We start from the raw sequence: 24,659 nt of genomic DNA, 5'->3' as shown, positions 1-24,659 counted from the left end.
TTATGCAGAATAATTCATAATGTAAATTGGTGTCGTTGTGCGTAAATGAGCATTGATTCGCTAGGTATATTAACATATTCATTTAATTGTGTATGGACATGGCGCTGGGTGACCTAAAACAGCCATGTCCCGACCTCGCGACACCGCGAGCTGGGGTTCGGCGCTACCAGCACTTACTGCCACTATAGTGCGTAGCACATTCAAACAAATAACCGCCTTTGTGCATAATCTTTATTTTGATCAACTTTTAGCATTATCAAATTCATAATTATTAATACTTACGCATACTGCTGATTGTCTCTTATCAATTCTCGTTTAAATGTTTGTGCTTTATATCCAGTGAAGTCAGTTAAGTCTTAGCAGTCTATGAATGAACTACAGTGCTTTGTAAATTAAAATAAAATAATATATTCTTATATTTCGGAGTGATAACATAATTTGAACTAAAATACATTGTATTTTAATTAGTGCTTTATAGTGGATTATATTGCAAAGTGATTAAAATGCCACTTCGTAGAAATCAGGTAAATGTATATTTGATCTGTGTTAGTTTGTTGTCAGATGACGACCTTATAGAAATTTAAATTTTCGACTTAATATTTAATTTTACCATTAATTAAATTTATGTGGTTCTTCTCTCTATCTTAATTTCTTATGCTTTTTCAACAAGTGAAGATTTATTCGATGTTTCAAATGCTTATTTATAAAAGTACAGATTCTATGAAACTTTTTGGAAATACTAAATAGTGTAATGTATGACATAAGATATTTATTATTATTTTTTCTTAAATAATTTTCATAAATGTAACTCTCTTAAAAGTTAACGAAAAAATCTTGTTTCATGTAACAGAATATTAGTAGTATTTTTAAAACTTAAAACAAAGTAATTTTCGAAACTATTTTTCTGCACCACTATTTTAAACTTAACTGTTTTGGACAAACTTTAAAATTTTAAATGATAACTAAACAAATGACTATAGTAAGTGAATAAAAAAATGGCCGATTGCTAGTAAATAAATACCTATATATTTTTAATTAACTCGGTGTAAGTAATTGTGGCGCAAACAATAAGCTATTAAAATAAGTAAATTTATACACTTTCCTCCAAGTCTTAGTGCAAAGTTCATTTATTTTACTAGTAATTATTTTCTGCTAACGAACAAGGAGTAATTAATAATTATATATTGACTACTAATGTTTTCTATATTTGAGGCGCCGAAAATATGTTTTGTTAATTAGCAAAGTTGTAATCATAAGTGGCGAAATCGGAAATGGCGCCAAGTTTCGCCTGAAATCTAAAAGTTACCTTAACTGTAATTAACTATCAAAAGTAACATAATCCATGATCCTCTATTTATATAGTTAACTACTACTCATAGAAATCGGAATTTGTTTGGTTGGTACCGCTCGATGTTGATAAATTTTGTATTGATGAAATATTATAACACTTTCGTGGACACTACGAGAAAACATAGAAGTACCTATAATTGTTATAACTGCCATAGTGCAGAATAATTCACTTCAACTGTTAGTCGTGAGTCCGAGAAAGTGTAAAAGATAGACAGCTCGAAGGATGAAGGGAAGTATTCCCAAACAACCGTAAGATTCGAGGTGCAGGTAAGAGTAAAAATTAACTTATCGTAGTTGCAATTTAGGCATTGTTGAAGAAAATATTATTAAGTTGTATATCTCTTTCAAGGTACAAGTTTTGGTGAAATGGATCCTAGAGAACCAGCACAAACTACAGGCAGTGCGGAAATGCAGTTCTTCCCTGCGTTATAAGGAGTTGGAGGAGGGCCAGACGCCTGCGCAAGAGCACGTGGCCGGGGCGGCGTCCGCGCAGCCACGCCCACACATCACGCCTGAAGAATCCTTCAAGGTGATTACATCATTCATTATACTCCATTATCTTCTTTACGTATTTTTACTGTGTCATACTGTTTATATCTTATTTGCACATATGTGTAGAGAACAACAATCATCTCATATGATGTATCATGATAAACATTTGTTCAATTTATGGAGGTACCATACAAATAAGCGAGAGCTTTTAATGTTTATACATTACAAACAATGTGCTGTTTTTTAAAATAAACGCGGCTTCGCCCGCGTTTACTTCATACGTTCGCTCGTAACATTATTACTGTCAATATTCGGGTTCTAATAACGTATCGCGATGTGACCTATTTTCGCTATACAGTTGTGAAAATAGCAGGCCCGAGGAGTGCAATTAAAAGGAAATAACTTGTTTCCGTTCAACTATGTTAAAAAAATCACGATAAAGAGATACTTTTACTTCTTCATTTAAAAGTGGTGATTATTGGTAAGATTAATTGATTTACACAATAATAATCAATTGATCTTACCAATAATACAATTGACTTAATTAAACTATAATTAATGTGCAATGTTACAATCAAAATTTCAAGCTACTAGGTATTTTGCCAAATCCATTTTATTGTTAATTTTAGGTAAAATAAGGTAAAGCGAAAACAAATATATAGAACCAAAGTTTTCCCAAATCCGATTTATACACATTCTAATTAAACTTATTTACCACACAGAGTTTATCGTCGTCCTTGTTTAGAGAAATTAACCCCGTATCGTGTGCTTGTGAACTTTTATCACATTAGTGCTTACGTCTTTATGATATGACTAGGTATAGATAGTTATTTCTCCGCTTCAATTCTCGGCTTCAATCTGTCTTCAGACTAGTCTCACATGCATTGATAGGAGTTACCAGCATGCCAACTAACACGTGACTTGTGTCACTTCTGATGCAACGTGTCCTATACTTTGTTATATGTGTACGAAGCTTTAATTATACAACATATTAATAAAAAAGATAATGTCTAAAGATAACCTTTCTTTCGACATTATCTTCTTACATATCAATTCACCACACTTTTAGCTTGATCTTTTCAGGATTATGTGGGGCTATCACTCTCTGTTGAGAGCAACAAACTCTGGCTGTGGAAGCAACGGAAAGCTATGATCTGTTTTTCCAGTTGCTTCCACAGCCGTTGAGCGTTAAAGCTCAATATCCGTTTTTCTACATTTTCTGTGGCATCCCTGGCCCTCACTATATGCAGTAAATTGTTACAGTATGAGGATCTGCAAGTGAGACTGGCGGCACCGTACCAGCTACAGCCCAAACCAGACGTGAGCGACGTCGGGTTTGGCAAGTTCTTCACCGACCACATGCTCAAGATCCAGTACCACAAACACCTCGGAGGGTGGCAGAAACCTGAAATAATGCCTTTCGAAAATTTATCAATACACCCTGCGGCCAAAGCTCTTCACTATGCAATACAGGTTACTATACAATTCAAGTTTTATTGCTCTGTATAATTCACTACTTTTAACTTGATATTACTTCTGTTGATCTTCTTCTTTAACTTGATACTGATTCTGACATTATAAATGTGACGCGAAAACTGCTCAATATAATTTCAAATTGCCATGCTACCACGTCCACAAATTTTCTACAAAGCAGAAATATTTAGTCACACTGACCTCTGTCATTTTCGCCACTAATTTCAATTGGAATTAAAAAGTCTTCTTTTTATTTATTATAGAAAGACAAACACGCCATAACCTAGATTTCTATCGTTTATGGCGTATGTAGAATAGATAAGTAGAATGTTTAATAAACTTGTTTATGCGAAGTTCGAGGCAGTCATAGACGAGATAACATTATATTATAAACAAATTTTATCTTTCCTTTACGAGGCTTTCTATCAACATGTTTTTAATGGAGGGAAATACTGAATGACGTTAACTTGTTTGTTTGTTATTGCAGTTGTTTGAAGGTATGAAAGCATATAGGGGCGTGGACGACAGAATACGACTGTTTCGACCAGACTGCAATATGGAGAGAATGAACCTAGCGGCGGAGAGGTCAGGCCTGCCGATGTTTGAGGGGGAAGAACTAGTCCAGTGCATCTCTAGGCTCATACAGATAGACCAAGAGTGGGTTCCGCACTCGGAAACTTCCACGCTTTACATACGACCTACATTAATAGGCACTGAGGTAAGACATCTTATCTCAATATTCTATTATTTTATTAAGACTAAGACTAATCATCATCTAAGACTGCCCCGCGGGTGGGCCTTGGCCTCGTCAAGTAAACTTTTCCAACGATCTATTTAAGTAGATAGGTATAGAAAAAGAATACAATACCAGCAAGTAACAGTTATTTAAGAAGTTATTTTACGATTTAACGAATTATTTTTATACTAGTATGAATTGTATGACATAGGTACACATTGTTAGATCATAATAGACGTGCCTCAGTCATACAATGAAGCAATAATTGAAGCAATAATATTTATTAATACCAGTTTGACAAAAATAATTATGTTATATAATTTGTGAGTGTTTTATCTTATCGCAAAATGTATTATCAGCATCATCCCTAATGTTGGATGAATAAACGTGCTCAAATAATTACAGATCTCTACTCGGTTAATCGTTTTTGTAGCATGTGAAATCAATCGCAAATAATAATAATCGGTTAATCTCCATTTATAAGGTAGCAGGAAAGTTTTCTATTTAATAATCTTTGTTTTGGTTATGGAAATTTATGATTCGCTTTTGAATTAATTTATACCAAACAGTACTTATTATTTTATTATATATTTATATATAGTATAACTTATTACTCTGTTATTAATATTGCCCGACCATAGTTACACGGAAAATAGACACATTAAATCTGCTAGGCCTATCAGCTGCGATAACAAATGGCAAATAACATTTATCTTTAAAATTTTTAGACATCACAGTTTATACGTATCATACCATATTGTATAATTACGTATGCTTCACATAATTGAAACCAATATTTCTTTAAAATAATATTGATATTTACAAAGTCTAATTTGTTATTATTAATTTTAATCCCACGGTCTTACTAACCTTTTTACTTATTTTAATATACCGTTTTAATACATATTTAATTTTGAAATGAGATGGAAGTAAAGCCAGTTAAGACATCGCAGTCTGCCATTATGTTTTATCTATCACCGTTTTATTTATTGAAACTAAAGAACTATTAAGTATTAAAAATATTAAATACCAAATGTAGTTGTTAGTACAAAGACAATTTTAGAAAGACGTGATTTGACTTGTTCTACTTGTAGGATGGAGAAAAGAGTAGAAAATTCTCTCCGTCCTTTCCGCAAACGTAACCTTAAAGCGTAACCTTCCACCAGGCGACGTTCGGCGTGATGGCGCCAGAAAGCGCGTTGCTGTTCGTGATCCTGAGCCCGGTCAGCTCGTACTACAAGAACAGCGAGGACGGCGCAGTGTCCATCTTCGCGGACCCCAACGTGGTGCGCGCCTTCCCGGGAGGCGTCGGCAATAGGAAAGTCGGATCCAACTACGGCCCAACTATAGGTCAGTTCCTGTTTTATATGATCATATATTTTTGCCGCTACGTGTACAGTTCGTTCAATACTTTATTGGGTATAATATAACCATATTTGCATGTCATGATTGTTGATATCTATGTATGTATTATTAATGTATTTAGTGAATATGGAATTAATTTACATTGGATCGTGGAAATATGAAATTTAATGATTAAACTAATTTAGTATGTACAATATTCTCTAAAATGTCTCTGTAAATGAAATTTGAGAGAGAGAAATATTTGCAGTAAACAAGTTGTATATGGATAATAAATTTGTTTTGATAGTTATAAGATTTCTGTTATTCAGTAAATCCATGTGAACACAACGTAATGGATGGATGTTATAGAGATAAGAGCCTTATTTACCACAGTTTTGGAGATAGAGATTTAATTTTGCAGTTTTGTTAATGAATTGCGAATAATTTTGGGTTTTGTTTACAGAGGCCACGAGTAGGGCGGCGAAAATGGGCCACGATCAAGTATTATGGTTATTTGGACCGAACCACGAAATCACCGAAGTAGGCGCAATGAACATATTCGCTGTATACATTAACGAACAAGGAGGTATTTGCTACTACAACTTTCTAAAGTACATATTAAGTTTTGTTAGTCTACTGATAAGTCTCACTGCTTAAAATGTATATATTTCTATTTTTATTATATCGAGCTAAACCCTCCCCACACTTTTCCACCCGTTTCTATTGTTATCAGACACTGCCTTGACACATAAACATCGCCGTCGTAGGCCGTCAACTAAAGATATCTAGACTCCAAAGTGTATAAGACGCCCCAAGACCTCAACCTAATTTGCAATATCCAAAACTTATTTAGCTTCGTCCAATCTGTGCTTTACACCCAAATTGTATGATAAGCGCTCCAAAGCGTTACATTTAATTGGTCCGCGTTGGAATCATGCATTCCATAACTAGATATCCGTGTAAGCTGATAGAGGCGTTTTATCGGTGACGTCTGACCCCGGGCTGGTAAATTCTCGTATGTATCTGAAGCAACAACAGGGTCAGTAACATCAGTGGGCGTAGCTAAGATTGCTCCTTTGTCATTAAGAAAATACAGCGTTGCGAAATCTAGGTTGGTTCCCAACCTAGATTAGGACCACTCCATATCCACCCAAGGATGTTGTACGAAGCAACAAAGAGATATATTTAAAGCTTTAGCTACGACCTAAAAGGCACCTAAAGCAAGCAAAGAAGATTGACGTTAGGCAAGCGGCGGACGTAGCATCAAAATCAGACTTTAAAATTCAAAAGACATTTTTGACGCGGACCCTCGGCTTTATGGCCGTGAATTAAACCGGGAACACGCGAGTTTGAGGGAGAGACAAAGTGTCGTCACAAGTAAATCTGTCGCTATATTTTGAAATGTTAGGCGAGTAAATAGGAAAAAAAATAAATTGGCAACGGTTGTAGACATGACCTGTATATTTGAATTATCAGTGAAAATAAGAACAGTAAATGATTTATTCTTCAAAAACAGTTTAAGGGGAAACCCGGAGAAAATTAAACTTCTTACCCTTGCACTTGCATTATCAACATTAGGTTTTTAAATAGGCTATGAAATTAATGACATCGTCTAGATAAATACTAGCTTTTGCCCGCGGCTTCGTGAAAATCATAGTAAAATCTCGGCCATTCTTTAAGAAAAATGAAGGGAATGGTTACCAATTTTCAGCTTTTTATTTTGAAACTTGTATTAAGTTCCATACAATCTTTCACCCCCCTTTTGAAGGGGTTGAGGGTTAATTTTCAGAGAAATCTGAAACATTTATTCATTAATGTGTTGTAAATAACTAAAATCCAAATTTTCAAGTAACTAACTTCGACTATGTAGAAATTTCATATAAAAGTTTTTTACCACTTTCACCCCCCTTCTGGGTGGAATTTCCAGAAATCCTCTTAGTGAACACCTACACTCCTCGGGGAACCTACATGCTAAATTTCAGTTTCTTACATACAGTAGTTTCGGCTGTGCATTATTTGTCAGTCACGTCACTCAGTAACGGAAGAGTTTTATATATATTGATTACGATTTACTTTACTTTTATTTATGGCCCTCAAGAATAATCAACCGTAAAATAAACAATAGTGTGACTTATGAAGTTAGTTTTGTTGATTGCACATGCTCTTCATGCCTTCCCTAATATGACCTTCTGTAAATAAGCGAGGACTCGTGTTTAGCTTTGCAAATACTTTGATTCAAAGTGGAATTTGTTAGAAAGAAAATGGTGCGAGTATTTAGCACAAATTTGATTAATCTTCATTGTTCTTTCTTCGATCGATCTTCAAAGGGAAAGGTGTTTATATAAAAAATAACAGAAATGAAGGAGTATTCAAACCCTACGGCCATATTGGCACTGATATTCTCAATCAGTTGCTAAGACGATAGATTTTGAGAAGATTAACTCACTTACAATTTATAAACAGTGTATAACTACTATATATTATTAGCTAGCGTAGAACTTCCGTACAATACATGACTGCATAACATGATTAAAATGACTACATACTCGTAAATATTAACGCACGAACTTCTTCCTTGTGGCTTACGTATAAACGATCTTAGACCCATATGAGTTCAAAGCTCGAAAGTTTTAAAAACACTATGTTAAAAATATTTATTTTTCTCCTGAATAGACAAGCAGCTGAGCACGCCGCCTCTAAACGGATTGATTCTGCCGGGCGTGACGCGGCGCTCCGTGCTGGAGCTGGCGGGGCAGTGGGAGGATCTCGTGGTCACTGAGGAGGTGCTCACTATGGGACAGATCATAGACCTCAACAATAAAGGACGGGTGAGTGGCTAGATGACTAGATGGTGTTGTCTAAAATGTTATGCGCTAGGGTTTGATTTTTCTGTATAATGATCATATTAAAAATTATTAGTTACTTGTAGGTATTTGGAACACTGTATGTTACAGCTTAAATAAGTTTCAAGCTGATGATCCTTATTTTACGACTGAGATAAACTTCTAAATCGATTATCTAAATTCGAAAAGTCGAATAAACTTAAAGTACGATTTTTTTGTATATTTTTGTCAAATAGTATTATCGTGCAGTACTAATGTTCAGTTATGGGAATTAGAATACGAACGTGCCGGTTTCTTATAACTTATCTCTGAATAGTCTGGTTTCGACTGGTTATAAATATTTGTGAAAACAAATTAGATTACACAGATAGATAGGCACGTGTAAGAGATTTCGTTGAATAATATAGATTTTAATTGACTAAAAATGTCGGCTGGAATCGAAATTACATACATGCCTATCGCATTATTTTTTTAAGAAGCAATCTGTCGTCACTGTCGACGGATAAAATGTCACTAGTACCAGTGAGTCGGCACTAAAGTGTCTGGATAGACCTTGACTTGTTCAGTTTCAGATAACTGTAATAATTATTTCATATAATTTCTATCAATTAGACGTTCTTATATTTGTTGGTTTTAAGATCGAATCTTACTTTTATTCTGATATAGACAATTTGTTATGATATATTCCTATTCTCTGTTTAGTCTCAGATGGTGAAGTTTGAAACTTAGCGCTGGACTCTTAATATTCAGCCAAAGACATATCACATATTTTTGTGAATGAATGACTTTATTGCTTTAGGATATTTACGTTATTTTTTTGTATTTGTTTATGGTCTTGTGTTTTAGTTCTTTCTGCATTTCTTCCAGCTTCTTGGACGTTTATTTCTGAGATAATATTCCATAACGCAAATCTCGACCTTTGGTGCTAACTGAATCTATGTAATTTGTTTTTTATTAATTCTATATCGTTGTCATCAGTTGCTGGAAATGTTCGGCGCGGGCACGGCGGCGGTGATCAGCCCCATCAGCCGCATCGGGTTCCTGGACAACCACATCCACATCCCCACCATGAAGCAGCCGCAGCCCGTCTTCCAGCGGATCAAGGACACACTGCTGGCCATACAGTACGGCCACATAGAACACCCCTACGCTCGCGTCATACTGTGAGATCACAGACACTAGTGAAAGACACAGTGATTAATTTTAGTGTGGACAATCATTACGCAATATTGTGTTTACCTTACGTAACTTTCTATCATCGAAAGTTTTGTTTGAACTGTAAATAACACCGCCGATAAAGATAACATAAGGTTACAGTGAACAGTGGGGCCAAAGATGTTTACGAATTTAAAATACTGCGCATCATGTATTTTATGTATGACATGTCGTGGGTTTTTCACTATTATCGCGATGTCATTACGGTATCAGTTTGTAAATGTTTAATTTATTATCTTTAAAAATATTTAAATAAGCCTTTTAGTTAGCGCTCCAGTTTTCATCATAGTCGTTGTTCGTTACTAGTCTATTTGGCATTTATAAGTCATCAAGGAAAAGTATTTTTATATTTTCAAGAAAAGGACAATATTTGTTAGGTACTTTTCGTGGAAGTCGTTGACACGAGGTATCTACTTCGCCGTTCAATTGTAAATGTGATGTGAATAACCACTGAAAGTGCGGCGTAGCATATACCTATCTGCGTATAATTATTTCCCGTATAATTTGGCTCACGGGCAATAAAATTAAGATACTACAAGGCTCAAAAAGCTACTTTTAATATTTAATCTTAATTGTGACCAAATTATGTATATGGAAAAGTGTGTTTGCTTTTCACGCCGAAACTATAGCTGTATATAGCTGAGAGCATTGAGAAGGACCATAGTCGGTAACTTATCGTGATCAATTCTTATCTCATAAATGTGCGGCAAAATTTCACGGGGCTTAATAGCTGATTTAGTTAATTGTCACTATTTGTCCAAAAAACAGTGTACTTTATATACTATTTGTTCCAAAAAAGTTCCAGTTAAAGTGATATCTATAGCATGTACCTCTAAAATTTAGAAGTCGAGTAATAAAACTTTTGTATCATAATCCGAATTTATAAAGTTTTATCATACGTATGTATATAAGTATGTAGAACGTGATATGTTTATTATATTATGAATTGTATTTATTGTATACACTTATATGTAATGTAAATATTTTTTAATTATAATGCTGCAAGCAAATTGCTCGTAATTAACTGTCTTCAGTAAGGTAAGTTAGAATGGCTCCTCTGTCTATCCCCGATAAATTATATCTACACGTTTTATTTATTTTTAATTTGATAAAATATAAAGATATGTCTGGAAATAATGTTTCCTTTAGATTTTTTCTCATATTTTAATAAAACTTATTAAGATGTTGCAATACAGGATGATAATCTCAGTATTATATTTTCTACGAAATTTTGATTGTTGAGGAGCCTCTACCGCTTCCTTTTGGCGACATTGTAACTATGTGAATTTTATAGGAAAAATGTTATTTATTTTATATTTTTATTGATGTGATATTAAATTATGTGATGACGAATTTCTTTAAGTACCTTGAACTATAAAACCCGGTGTTTGAGCTTCCAAACAAGACGCCAGTATTATTCAGTTCTTCTGATTGTGTAAAAAACATTGGTCACGCAACTGAGTTGCGTGCAAAAAACGGTAATATATAAGCATCCAGAATGTTTTAGGATGCTATGTTTTATAGCGATATTTTACTAAGAAGCAAAGAAGAAATCTTGTAATACTTCAGAAAGTCTTGTTATTCTAGTCTAAGAATCTGTAACAAATACAATTGTAGGGTTGTATTGGTATTTTATTATAAAAGACAAACATTGTACATACCTCCGATGAAAAATAATTAATTTTTAATAAAGAAGTTTAATAATTTCAAGGCCTGTTATTTTACGCGATCCCATCACCTTCGATGTTCGAGTCCAACACAGTGCAAGGACCTTTTTTATGCATCATATGTAGCACTATGATAAACATTTACTAGCGATCAGATCCTGGATGAAATCCATCCATGTGAGATCCTTAATATTTATCAAACTGTTGTTTGTAAAGTTATGATCTATAAATCATAATAGTACACATCGAAATGACGTATAGTCTTATGAGTTTACAAATAAAAACAAAGACGTCCATACATTACAAATTACGTAAACAAGTTATATTGACAGTTAGGTACGTATATAAAGTTATGAAACCATTGGCTTGGCTACTCGGGGGGCAGGGGTAAGTCTTCGTCGAATTCGTCCGTGTTTTTCTTACGGCCTGCGGAGCGCCGAACTGATCGAGACACGGGTTGTATGCTGTCTTGGATCACCGCATCGTTAGAGTAACTGCAAGAAATACATTTCTATGGAGGCCAATGCAATAGCAAGAAAACTTATAGCCCAACAACAAATCAAAAACTTAGACTGAAAAAAATATTTTGAAACCCAGACTACACATACTAAGACAAAGAAATACTTAAAATTAGTTAAATATTAGGAAACGACTAATTGAAATTAATATTAGATATAAATTGTGCTGAGTACGTGCAAAGCAGCCTGAATGAAATTAATTAACATATGAATATTCCGTCAGTTGACCCCACCACTACGTCGCACCAGTCTCACTGGTGAAATTGTCTGGTGCGTAGAAGAAATTATACATTCTAATGCTAATGTACCCTAATTAACCCGGCTGGCGTCGATATTTCCAGGCACGTTTTGTGACATTGTCTCATGTCACGCGGACCGATATTGCATGAAACTATGATGTTTTTGTGAGTGCAAACAAATACGTATAGAGGTAAAACATATAAACATGCTTTAACGACCTCCTGGTCGATGAACACTCTCTACAAAGTCTCCTTTTCAAAGAAAAATAAAACTAAGTCACTGCTTTACTGAATGCCTCGCACACATATGCGTCTATTTATTTTTGTTTGAAATATTATCTCAGAAAGTGCTTTACCAAAAGGCTACGTACTTAATTACTTACAAATAACTACGTACTTACGTTGTAACTCGTGTCATAGCGCTGTCGGCTCGACCGCTGCCACTTCTTGATCCAGCTGAAAAAATATTATTTTTTTAATCCTGTAATTTTTTATGCATTTCTAGAGAAGGCTATACTTCCGTCTATAATTTGCGAAGTCAAGAACCTTTACTTTTTTTTCCTACAACTTTTAGCTAGAGGACGGGTCATGAAGAATTGTTTGGTGAATAAATATAAGACGCGGGCGAAGCTGAAGGTGTAATCTAGTTCGCTTTAGACTTTATTTACATCACGTATTTGCTTTGCTTTCAAAACTAAATATGTATTTCTTACGTAGCTTCAATTATACTGATAAGAAAATTGTTTATTCATCAAAATGAAAAAGCGTAACATCGATATGTCGATTGAGGGCAAGGATGACGTAAAAGCGACGCATGAATACAACATCACCCTAATATGACCACTGTTTACAAGATGTTGCGTCATATGATGGGTTTCTACTTCCACGATTTATACAACATTTTCTAATTAATATTTATACAGATAAAACTGCCTGGTTCTAAAAACGGGTAACATTAATACAATGAGAATAACTAGTATGAACATGTCTATTAACCTTGCAATAATAAATAAAATGTCACATTTATTTTTTTAATAGTTTTTCTTTAGATGTTTCTTATCAGCATGAAATCTAGAATGTGCACGAGCTCCATGCCACTCATTCATGTACTTTGCGTTGTTTATTATTATAGTGTCTCCATAATCAAGTTAATGGTGTGTCAAAGAGCTTCCTACTTCTAATCTGGTCGATAGGCGACTGGCTGGCTCCGGATGATCCACTGCTCGCCGACGTCACAGATACTGAAAGACAAGGAAATCTATATAATTGCATTGAGATGGTGGTATCATGTTATTACAAATTGTTTATAAAAGTGAAGCTATAAAAATAATGAGTATAAATAAAAAAAGTGGAAATGTACTGAGATTTTTTCGGTGTTAGAACACACACAATTTTTTTGTCTTCGGGTGTCTGGACCATATAATCTTTCTAAATACCTATTTGTCTTTTGAGCATTGTCTCGGTAGCCATATAGACCGTCGGGGCTCAAGGTCAGCTTTGTTACTTTTTTCCACTTATCGCACGGTCTTGGGATCCCTAGTTGTGAGACCATTGACAACGATAAAACAATCGACAACATCAAGCCACCACTTCTTGGGTTTCCTTTGTGTAATTAATATATATATATATATATTGTCAAAGTACCCCGCTCCTGCTGCTTGATCCTGCCCTGAGCTCGCTGCAGCTCGCGGGTCCAAGCGCTAGTTTCAGAGAGACCCTGGTCGCCGCACAGCTTCACGATTAATTTCAGGCCTGTAACATTATGATCATGATATAAGTTCAAGTTTTTATTGTCGTCAGAGAGATCTTGTGTCATTAACGCCTGGCAAATGCTGCCATATCAGTGCTGTAAACCGTTGAGGAGTTCCCTCGTTGGGAACCCATCCTGGGTGCACCATCAGGTCATGCTTATCATAATAATGCATTATCATTGAAACTGAAGCGACGTGGGAAGTTTCAACTTTGTAGGACAACTTTATATTTATATTTACAGATTGACAAGTAAACAAGGAGAAAGGTGAAACTAAATAAAAGCTTGTACTAAAATTTGATTATAGAACAGAAGGCGAAAATTCCTACCTTACAAAATAGTGAGCAAAACCAAGCGAGTGAGATTCGCGCGCCACAAAATCTGCGGCGCGTTTGGTAGTTCATGTTGCCTAATCAGGCCTTTCCGTAGGTGCACTTATGTCGTTGTCGGTTGGCTGGCGAATATGAATATTAGAACTTACATTGGACGTTGTCCGGAAACCTGGCGTTCATCTTTTTGTAGAGGCCCAGCGCTTCCTGGTAGTGGCCGCTGGCGCGCAGACACCCGCCCATCAGCAGCCCCCACCGCGGCTGGGCAACAACATACGAGTACAACCAATATGTGGAAATCAACCAGAGCTTTTATATAAATAAAAATGAGCAAGATTTCTTGAAAAAATGACAACCTTTATTGTCGTCTGAGATCTTATATGTAGGGGTTAAGACGGCCGCCTGGGAACCAAAAGGTCTTAAGATCGAATCCTACTTGTGCCGCATGAGCTTGTATACCAATCTGACTCATGTATAAATAGTAGTTATCGAAGACCATCACTTGCTTCCAGTGAAGGAAGACATCGTAAGAAAACCTACACACTGGTTGACGTTGAGTATGTATGTAACCTTGTCACTAGATGGTATGGAAACGAAGTGACATGGAAAATTTCAATTCTATAGGACAAGCGGAAGTAGGTGAAATTTAACTTTGAACAAGATTTGGTTTAGCAAATATGGTTGTAATTAGGACAGCTCACACCGTCAACCACGGGCTTGAATTTACTTAAACAGATTTTTCAGACAGGCTTTATCTGTTAATTGATTCGATTGGGATAAAAATATTCGTTTTCTGTGTGAAATTTAGCTTGACGTGTTTTCCTCGTGCAGTCAAAAAGACGTCGGGATAGAACGCGGGAAAGATGGCTAGACGTTTTAGATAATTTTATGTGGTTAGTATCAACTGCCGACAATTATTAACGGAAGAGGATACAGCTCCAAATGAAAATATAGTTATTTTTCTAACATTTTTTTGTTTGTCCTAATGGCTAGCTGGAAGAGAATGTAAGTTCGCAATTTGTTTCAAAGTACGTTTTCACTTGAAAAAATAAATATCTCACGTTGGTTGGCTGCAGCCTCGCGGCGCGGCGGTAGTAGCCGAGCGCGGCGTCGGGAGCAGAGTCCGCCGCCAGCCACTCCAGCGCAGACACCTCGCACGGCCACACGGCCTCCACCTACAATTACAAATAGTCCAACGTTACGAAAAAAGCTAACAGTGATAGTAGCGATCGTTTGGTCGAGCTGTTGGTGCTTACGTCTTGATAATGATGTTTGGCTGTGTTGGTGTCCCCCGTTTCACTGTGCAGTCGGGCAAGTGCGCATGTGACGCCCACGTCCCATCCTCCGATCATGCTGTACCTGAGCCAAGGAAAATGATTTAAAAATTAACATTAATAACTTGAATATCGGTAAGTATATTTGGATAGCCTCTCTCTTATAAAATATGTTATATATGTTACGGCTCTACACCTAGGTTTAGCCGGCTAGACCAAGGTGCAGCCGCGCTTCGTTGGTTACACCTAGGTGTATCATGTTTATCTCCGGCTAGATCTAGGTGCAGTCGGTCATAGATTATTAGTTGTAGTACAGTAAATAATCAATCAGACTTTTCACCAGAAACAAGCAACATGAAAACTACTGTACATGAGTCAAATTGGTATACAAACTGTTGGCGGGAGTAGGATTCGAATCTGGGACGTCGGAGCACAGGATTCGCTTTCTTACTTTTTGTCTTCACTTCGCACGGTCCACGACATCCCTAGTCGTAAGACCACTACTACCCATCGCTTTGGTGTAAGCACTAATGAAAAAGAGAGCACTTGTTGAGAGAGGAGAGATACCAGTGGTCAGCGGCGGCGGGGTCGTCTGCGCGGCGCGCGAGCGCGGCGGCGGCCAGCGTGCGCGCACACGCGCCCGCGCCCGCCGCATTGCGCATGCGCGACCACCGCGCCTCCGCCGCCACAGCGTTTTCTTCCGAACCGCTCTTCTCTAGAGCCAGTGCTGCGCATACAAGTTATGTACAATCATATTGCAATTTGTCTTATGTATTTTTTGAAGATTTAAATATATGGCTATAAATCAGTAACCAAACTACGGCACCAGTATTCACAACGCCTAGTGTAAATTTATTGTATTAAATGCAATAAAGGAGTTGTGGCGTATCTCCATAGTCTCGAGATGTGAGCGATAAGTAGGTAAGATAGCAAAGCTAATCCCAACGTATTCAGCGTCTTCTAAGACCGTCGGTGTGTCCGCCAATCTCGCTATTTGCAAGTTAACAGAATCTACCATGTCTTGTCACTAGAAAAATCTTGTTATCTTGTACAAAGTACCTACACATGCTAAAAATACATACACAAGAAGTAGGTAACAATGGCGGACTTATCTCATGTAGGGATCTCTACCAATCAACCAGCAAGTTTGCTACATGAAACACATACCGGCATCATGCATGGCTATGAGATCGGCCGGGTCGAGATGCGCAGCGGCGGCAAGCGCAGGCGCGGCCGCTGCCCAAGATTCCGCCACGTCCCCCCCGCCCGCCTCTGCCTCGCGCGCCGCCGCCAGCGCCAGCGACACCCGCGCCGCGCAGCCATATGGGTCATCGCGCGATGCTGACTCGCTCAGCGAACGCGCCTCAGAATACTTGCCCAGCTGATATAATTTTCTTTATCAGGTAAATTTTGCCATCTAGATTTCACATTCACACCTACGGCAATAAATGAAATAGCTACTCAATTTCATCAAATACTAACCCTAACTCATCTAATCTAATATAGATATTGTTAAATAAACGAATTTGGCTACGGTTCGGCGAAAATATAACGACTTTGTTCACATCTTTTTCATTGATTGATCTTTTATCAAGTAGTCAATGAGTGGCTCAAATAGACGAAACAGTATTTTGATTCCAGATATAGGAATTAAAATATAGACAACGTACAGCATAAGCCACAAAGGCAGCGTCAGCATTAGCCTCGGCCCTCAATACTCTATCATTGGGGTGTGCGCGGGCCACGGCTTTCAACCTCGTCAACGCTTTGACGCCAGCCCGCTGCGCCGCCGCCGCACGCCCCGCTCGCAGCGCCGCCAACGCACCGCCCAACTCGAGACGAGCGCCCGCACCGCCGCCGCTGTAGCCGCGCAGCGCTTCCACGCACCATGACATACCGCTGTGAAAACCAAATACGCATTAGATTATGCTATATCATATTTTCCATCGCAATCCATTGAAAAAAAATTGGGTACAGAACAAAGCCATAATTTATTTCCCGTTTCCTCCTCCCAAGCAGAGTTCGGCGCGACCACCGCGACAGACGATAGATAATAAAGTAACAACAGGTCATAAACAGTGAAAGCTAGCATAGTTTTCTTGGTTTTCTTGGTTTACAACAGATTAACTAATAATTAAATTGCCTTCTCTCTCACCCGCTGTCGTCATCTCTGGAGGCAGGCGTGACCAGCGCAGCCGCAGCTAGCGCCAAGCAGCGTTCTGCATCGGCGGCGGCGCGGCGCGACCACCGCGACAAGCGGTCCCCGCGTAACACGTCGCGAAGCACACACTCGTACGCATCATTCTCCTACAAATTGAGCCAAACAGTCACTCCTTCTGGCGACATTTGGTGTGGCAAGCGTAGTCGCAAATAAAATAGTGAACTTTAATTCCAGTCAACCAGTGTTCAGGTTTCTTCACGATGTTTTCCTTCACTGGAAGCAAGTGTTTGTCAAAGAAAACTACTAAGTACACATGTATCAGATTGGTATACAAACTCATGTGGTACGAGCGGGATTCGAAACTGGGCCTTTCGATCAATGGCGAAGGATCAAAGTATACATCAAGTGTAGGTGTATTATTTTCATTTAACTATGCTTTTTCGTTCTCTAAAAAAACTATAATTGTGAATTAATTTGCTCGCCGGTTAAATAATAAAAAATGACAAAAAGGGATATCCGTTTAATTAAGTAACTAGGCACCTAAACAAAATGATTAAAATTTGATTCTGCTTTGTGTTTTCAATATAAAGATTCTTTTTGCAACTTTTTTTTATTATCAAGACTTCTTAATTACTTTCCAATGATAAAGGTGTGGCGACATCTACCACGCCACATGCACAACGGTGCAGATGTAAAAAGCCGACCAAACGCAACGAATAACAAGCCACACAAGTGATCCACGACATCTACAGACAGATGGACGGTCGACTCGCTACTAAAAGCTAATAAGCCTAGACCGCGCAGACAGTGCGTTTTCGATTGGAAGCATAAATACAACCGAAACCGCTACAAAGGTTTAACCTAACCTAACCAAAAAATATAAAAATAATGACAGGCAGTTGTTGTTTAAAAAGTATCCATTAGATTGCTATCTGTTCGTGGGGGACCAGTTTGCTTTATCTATATCTGATTACAGTTAAAGTGTTTTTGTTCCTTGGTAGCAAGTAAGTAGTTGATTTGTAGAATATAATATAGGTACCTCTATTATCATATTTGGTTGTTAGTCTGATAAAACAGACTAGATCGATTGTGTCATATTTAGAAAGAAAAATATTTGAAGTTCATATGCAATTTATTACTTTAGCAATGCTTTAGCGAATATGATGTCATTTTTACGGCTTCTTTTGAATTATAATCCACATGTACATGTCTGTCCGTCCATATGAATACATGATAGTTTTTGGAATATAATTATGAGCCCGGCTTTGGCAAAACTTGTTTGCCATATTTGTCAGCTCCAAGACGTACGAGCGACGATAACAAAACTGTTCTTATATCCGTGTATTTATTCGCTAGATAATACCAGAAAATCAGTACAAATAGGTCAATAAGTTATGAGAAAACAAGAATAAGAGGCAGATAAAATCAGCGACGCAAATGACCCCGAAACGTTAACCTGCCACATGGCGGCCACGCTGCCGCCGAGTGGCTGCTAAGGCATTAGGTACAGTCGGTGGCAGATAAACCTGACCTCCCATCTACCTACCTATCACAGGCTAAGCTAACCCGGCTTTATCTGCCCCCGACCGTACAACAGAACACGCACGAATACTTCAAAACATAATATTATGTCAGAAGCACGTTGGTTACATATTTACAAATAGAAGTGATGAAATAAAATAAACAATATTTTTGTTTACTTTAGCTTTGATACAGGTAACCAAATGATCTCTTCTCTAGTGATAAATATTATGAGAAAAATAACAAACGTAATGATTCTTAACAATTTCTGTTAAGAAGTCTAAGCATATTGCTACGAAAGCTGGGGTTTTCTTTAATTGCGCGTTGAACTTAACATAGGTGTCCAACGCTAAATAGTTCAAATATAAATATAGAGTTCTTTAAGAAAAGGCCAAACCGCACACTAAAGTAACAAGGATTTTGCTACACAATTTTATTAGAAAGTATTATAGTTATCTATCTCTTGGACACGGTGACAATAAATATAAATAAATAAATATATTAGGACAAATCACACAGATTGAGTTAGCCCCAAAGTAAGTTGTGATACGAGACTTGTGTTTTGGGATACTAACTCAACGATACTATATTTTATAACAAATACATACATCAATGACTCGGGCATTCAGAAAAAGATCATTTTCCATCATGACCCGACCGGTATCGAACCCGGTTGCCTCTCGGTTCAGAGGCAAGCACTTTGCCACTGCGCAACCGAGGTCGTCAAAAATTTACTAAAAATAAAATATTGCCCACAATCCTTATCGTAAATGGAGTCTACGTTTTGTATAATTGAAAACTACAATAAAATAATTCATGTAGTGAAGCATAATCACCAGTTGTATATTTTAGCTATTAATTAAAAGAAATTGATAAAAATGTGATGGTGGTGCTAGTGAGCAGGAAGCACCCTCTTAAATAGTTATAAAACCACCTTCCAGAATTTCTCATTTTCTGTTTGCTTCCGTACAGAATATAGCACGTGTATCATTATTTATTATAGTATACCACGATTATTTACTTTGAATTTATACGAAAGATCAAATACGGATGCATGCAATAAAAGCTACCTCACACACGATATCATATCGATAAACAAGCCAGCGGATTTAATACATTTAATATTGGTACCTATCTACATTTATCTTATCACAAAAATCATTAATCAAAAATAAGTCGCTTCGATGTTGTGATTTCACGAGGTAATTTCTTACCATATATAAAACTAGCTGCGTCCCGGGTCTCTACTTGAGGATAAAAAGTACCCAAGTTTTATCAAAATCCATTCAAATTTTCAAGATTGTGTAATAAACACACTCATATAAATTTTCGTGTTTATGATTTTTTATAACATTAGTAACTACGACCTGTTTATAGAGAATAGAAAGCGTATTTTTAAGGAACAATACTTTTGTGATTGCAATAACAAATTTAATGGCCAAGAATGATTGATAAACACCCGGTGTTGCCAGCGACGAGGACACAGCGGTACTTTTTATATAGACTGACTAAAAGTGTGTTGAAAGTCAGTTTGCTAAATACTACAGAAATTAATACGTGAGTACGAGTACTAACATCTTATTTTCTGATTAGGTAAGGAAAATATAAGGCCCGTTTCACCACTTTCTGACAAAATATCATATTGTAATCAGACAGATGAACGAACTGCTTAATAAATCTGCCTGATGTGGTGGGCCAGTTAGCAACTTGTGAAACAATTTTTAACGCGACCATTTAGGCTATCTAATACTATATCAGCAAGCGGTGAAACGGGCCCTTATTCTAGGTTTTTTCCTATCGAGATTTAGAGAAGAAAGAAATCTTCATTATTTAACATTGAACCAACGAGTCAAAACAAAGAATATATTCTAGGCCTAGTCAAATATATTTTTAATTGATGAATGAGGAAAATAAAATTCCATACATCATCAATGGTGATATCCTGATGGTAGCTCGGTGGCTCCACATCCAACATCGCGTGGAAGGCCGCCTTCCCCGCCTCAGCGTCGCTCAGCGCCACGGAACATAACACCAAATGGAGACCTACAACATTTATATGAGTATAGTACTTGTATTTAAGAATAGAGGGTACACAAATGAAAAAAAAGAAGTCAATTTGTTTAGGTAGATCTGATGAGCCGCAAAGCTGTAATACACTACTGTAACAACAATTTCAGGTTATAGCACTAAAGTAACTAGTGCTGCACTGAATATGTGTAGTAACTTATACATAGTTACTAATACATAGCATAATTTTCATTATGAAACTAGTGACATCAAAATAGTTTAGTAGTGTCAATAATTATTTTTATGCTCGTCCTAAGCATACATAGAGACAGACAGACAACGGGAAGCGACTTTGTTTTATAATATGTGGTTATAGTGTTTATTTCAGCGGCTCTAATACAGTGATGAAAATTAGGCTTGAGCCATTTTATGTCAAATTGAAACGAATATTAACTTTATTGTTATATAACAAAAAATTGCTCCAATTTGTATGTCCTGAAGAAGTATGTCTCCAATTTGTATGTCTTGGCCAATGAAGAAAATTGTAGATTGATTAACGCTGTTCTTTTTAATTATTATTTTTACAATAAAGTGGAGCACCGGGTTCAAAAAGTGCCCGTGGCCAGGCACGGATTAGATAATATCCCAGTAACCCAGGTATAAATACTTAGCAGGTTGACCACCGTCCGATTTTAATTTAGCAGCCAGAAACCAACCTGTTTGAAAGTCTCCTTGCTCGTGCATTATATGCTGAAAATTCGTTACAGCGTCCCGAAACTTGCCCATCCGCACCAAAAGGAGGCCGATGTTATGCATGACCTTCATCCTATAAATATGTAAGTTTATAATATAATAATAATAAAAAAAAATAATGAAAGGACAACAACAGAGCATGGCACGGCGTGTGGTTTACGCCATAGAATAGAGATATGTACTAAGGGATCAAAAGCCTTGACAGCTGATAGGTATAACATCATTTCCAAAGGGTTGAGAAAGCAATATAAGCAAAGAACTTTTACTCACACATGACTTCTTTGTAAAATCCTCACCTGAGATCTTTTTCAGCTGTTGGGGTTTGATCTAGGGCCATTCTGTACAGTTTCAATGCTTTTGGATGTTCGCCCATTTTGAAATAAATATTTCCCATATTCACCTAAAAATAAGATCATTCAATGTATTATTTTTAATTGACGTACAAAAATGCAGTTGATAAAATACATAGTATGTTTGATAGTTAAAAATTTTATTATTAAGCGTACCTTGAGCCTGTTGGCATGCGGGAACAGCTTGTTCCTAGTAAGCAATTGATATGTATTCAGCGCCTCTGTATACATGTCGTTCAAAGCGTATTGCCCAGCCAAATTGCATAGTACCTGTAAAAAATCATCGAATTGTGCATATAATAAGAATAACACATATCAATCATTGTAGCCCCAAAAGTATTTTTAGCCTCATTAGTATTTATTACTTTTCCCAAAGTTTTTTTTTGACTGGACAGAACTACAATTTAGTCTGTGATAAAAAAATATGTGGATATACTTACAGCAAAAGTAAGATCCAAATTGTGCGAGTCTCCTAAGTTGGCCTGCTCCTGCATCCTGATGAGCTGACGTTCCAATGTTGACGCCTCTTGGGCTTTCGCTAACGCCTGTTTAGTAAAACTCAAATTAACATTGGTGAAACATATTGCAGGACGTAGACAACGTGTTGACTGAGGCAAATGTATGGTCAAAATGCAATTAGAATTTTTCATACAAAGAGATATATGTCGTTAGATATGGAAGTAGTAACTAGAACATTAAAAGCCTAATTAAATGTTAAAAATAGTAGAAGTTAGCAAACATTTAATATGATAAATTACAGGACGTATTTAGATGCATGCACGCCACTCCCTAATAAGTTCGAAACTCGAAATGAAAAGTAGCATGTGAAAATATCAATTCCAACTAGGATACCTATTGCGATGGCCTACTAGGGACAGTACAAAATCTAACTATTGATGGATACCGCGGGTGGGAATTCCCAATTCCTCACCCTATACTCTAATCAAACATAAGTATATTATTTTTCGAGTATGAGAAATGAAAAAAAAATACCTGTCCTAAGTCCAGCTCTCTCTTAGTAGCTGAGTCATCCTCAGCTTCCAGTCGCGCGCTCAGCATACACGACTCTTCCACAAGAGTCATTATTCGTGCCTCCATCTGTTTCACCTTGTCTTCTATACTGAAAGCAAAAGCAAATATAAATAAGTCTCGTTTTGCTATCTATCCCCTATCTCGGCTACAGATAGGGGACACAGACAGGCGTACTAGTTCAGCAAACATCTAGTAAGTAGTGTATACTCGAGAAATAGATTGCTTTACAGTAAGATAAAAGGACGCATTCTGAGGATTTGTCGCCTGATTTTGTATCCGCAAGATAGGTTATATAAACAATATCCTCGTTTGTTAAAATACTACTTTTATTTGCAATATCATTTAATTTTTGTAGCAAATACGTTTACCACAGCCTTATATATTAACCTCAAGAAGACTATCATAACGAGAATGTTTTGTGCTTGGGCTACTTTAGTCACCTTTCTTCCTTCCTGTCCTCCCGGCCGGGCGCGTCCCGTGCCGTGGAGGTGTACCCGACCGCGCGCACGGCAGTCACAGGCCGTGCGGCCGTGCCTGCACGGGAACTGCCGCCGCGCACGCTCACGGTGCCCACACGAAACATCTGGGATAAATATAACTGATATAAAACATATTTTGCACCCACATAGGCTCTGAAAATCCGAAAGAACTTTTAGATACTTTTAGCATTAAGTTCGGAACTTTCAAAAAATTAATCCACAACTTCGTCAAAGACCTACTGTGATGCCCTCATTACTTGCAGTTGTTTCTGGGCAGCGGGAGCTTGATCCATACTTAGATAATATCCATATTTCCATACTAATAAAAGATTTGTATTTTTGCAATTTTTTATGCAATGAATAAATTCAAAAACTACTGGGTCGATTTTGATGAAATTTTGAACATAGATAAACGAAACCTTTTGGAGTAGCATAGGTTACTTTATCACAGCGAAGTCGGGACGAGCCGTAATGAAAATTCATTACGAAACGGTACAAGATGTCACTTACCCCCGTGCCCATGCGACTGGGCACCTTCCTCCCGATGCCGGCAGTCTTGAGGGTCTCCTGGAAGGCTTGATCCTCTCGGAGGTTGCGGGTGTCCAACGCTGGCGCCACGTCATTGAACCCGCTGTACAGTTCATCTTCCTCGTCCACCACCAGCGCAGTGCGAGGCTTCGCGTCGGTGCCCACTCGCGACGCGCTATAATACCGCGAACTCAACATTGCGATTGACGAAACGACTTTTATTTTGGGTTGTTGTTATTTGTTACTGTTCACATTAACACGTATGTTTCGCTGTGAATAAGTGTTTTGACGCCGTCGCCATGACAACGGCTGTTGCATTTCCGAGGTCGTGACAGACGTCGCATATATCAAGATCAATACTCTTTGGTGGTGTTATATACAATTATAAAATAATAATACATGGTAAAACCATGGATTTAATATGTACTTCGTACAAAGTGCCTACTAATTCCATGGGTAAAACATGAGTAGATAAACAAAAATATATATGTAAGTAATTAATGTCTTTCTAATCCACCTACAAAATACTTATTTTTCAAAATAATTGTTCGCGTCTTCTCGCGAAGTTAACTGTTGAAAATCAGTGGTTGTTTTTTGC

At 37.2% G+C, this 24,659-nt stretch overlaps 2 protein-coding genes across 2 annotated transcripts; one reads left to right on the top strand and one right to left on the bottom strand.

Annotated features, from left to right (window-relative positions):
* Positions 1-54: 54 nt before the first annotated feature.
* On the top strand, positions 55-11,159 carry Bcat (Branched chain amino acid transaminase). The gene is made up of 8 exons (XM_053744511.2): positions 55-524; positions 1,700-1,879; positions 3,106-3,315; positions 3,803-4,033; positions 5,218-5,401; positions 5,859-5,981; positions 8,069-8,223; positions 9,217-11,159. Exons 1-8 carry the CDS (start codon positions 504-506, stop codon positions 9,403-9,405), a joined length of 1,293 nt encoding a protein of 430 aa, XP_053600486.1. The 5' UTR covers positions 55-503; the 3' UTR covers positions 9,406-11,159.
* On the bottom strand, positions 11,065-24,374 carry nompB (no mechanoreceptor potential B). Its single transcript, XM_053744509.1, has 19 exons — positions 24,044-24,374; positions 23,495-23,637; positions 23,016-23,142; positions 22,463-22,567; positions 22,179-22,292; positions 21,969-22,072; positions 21,636-21,745; positions 20,837-20,955; positions 17,386-17,537; positions 16,901-17,129; positions 16,398-16,611; positions 15,798-15,957; positions 15,213-15,315; positions 15,018-15,131; positions 14,109-14,217; positions 13,522-13,629; positions 13,053-13,118; positions 12,279-12,333; positions 11,065-11,614 (listed from the first exon to the last, which is right to left on the bottom strand). Exons 1-19 carry the CDS (start codon positions 24,257-24,259, stop codon positions 11,491-11,493), a joined length of 2,472 nt encoding a protein of 823 aa, XP_053600484.1. The 5' UTR covers positions 24,260-24,374; the 3' UTR covers positions 11,065-11,490.
* Positions 24,375-24,659: the final 285 nt, after the last annotated feature.

This window comes from Plodia interpunctella, chromosome 4, assembly GCF_027563975.2.
Source record: "Plodia interpunctella isolate USDA-ARS_2022_Savannah chromosome 4, ilPloInte3.2, whole genome shotgun sequence".
In the NCBI taxonomy this organism is placed as follows: domain Eukaryota; kingdom Metazoa; phylum Arthropoda; class Insecta; order Lepidoptera; family Pyralidae; genus Plodia; species Plodia interpunctella.
Note: the sequence above shows the minus strand (reverse complement) of the source record. Positions and strands in the feature narration are given on the sequence as shown.

What these genes read in the sequence shown, in the direction of transcription:
- Bcat (XM_053744511.2), top strand. Translation starts at nt 504, where the DNA reads ATGCCACTTCGTAGAAATCAG. An exon ending in ATACATTAACGAACAAGGAG is followed by an intron (nt 5,982 to 8,068) that starts GTATTTGCTACT and finishes TCTCCTGAATAG; the next exon opens with ACAAGCAGCTGAGCACGCCG. An exon ending in ACCTCAACAATAAAGGACGG is followed by an intron (nt 8,224 to 9,216) that starts GTGAGTGGCTAG and finishes CGTTGTCATCAG; the next exon opens with TTGCTGGAAATGTTCGGCGC.
- nompB (XM_053744509.1), bottom strand. Translation starts at nt 24,259, where the DNA reads ATGTTGAGTTCGCGGTATTATAGCGCGTCGCGAGTGGGCACCGACGCG. An exon ending in CGCATGCCAACAGGCTCAAG is followed by an intron (nt 22,073 to 22,178) that starts GTACGCTTAATA and finishes TCTTATTTTTAG; the next exon opens with GTGAATATGGGAAATATTTA. An exon ending in AGGATATCACCATTGATGAT is followed by an intron (nt 17,538 to 20,836) that starts GTATGGAATTTT and finishes CTCAATTTGTAG; the next exon opens with GAGAATGATGCGTACGAGTG.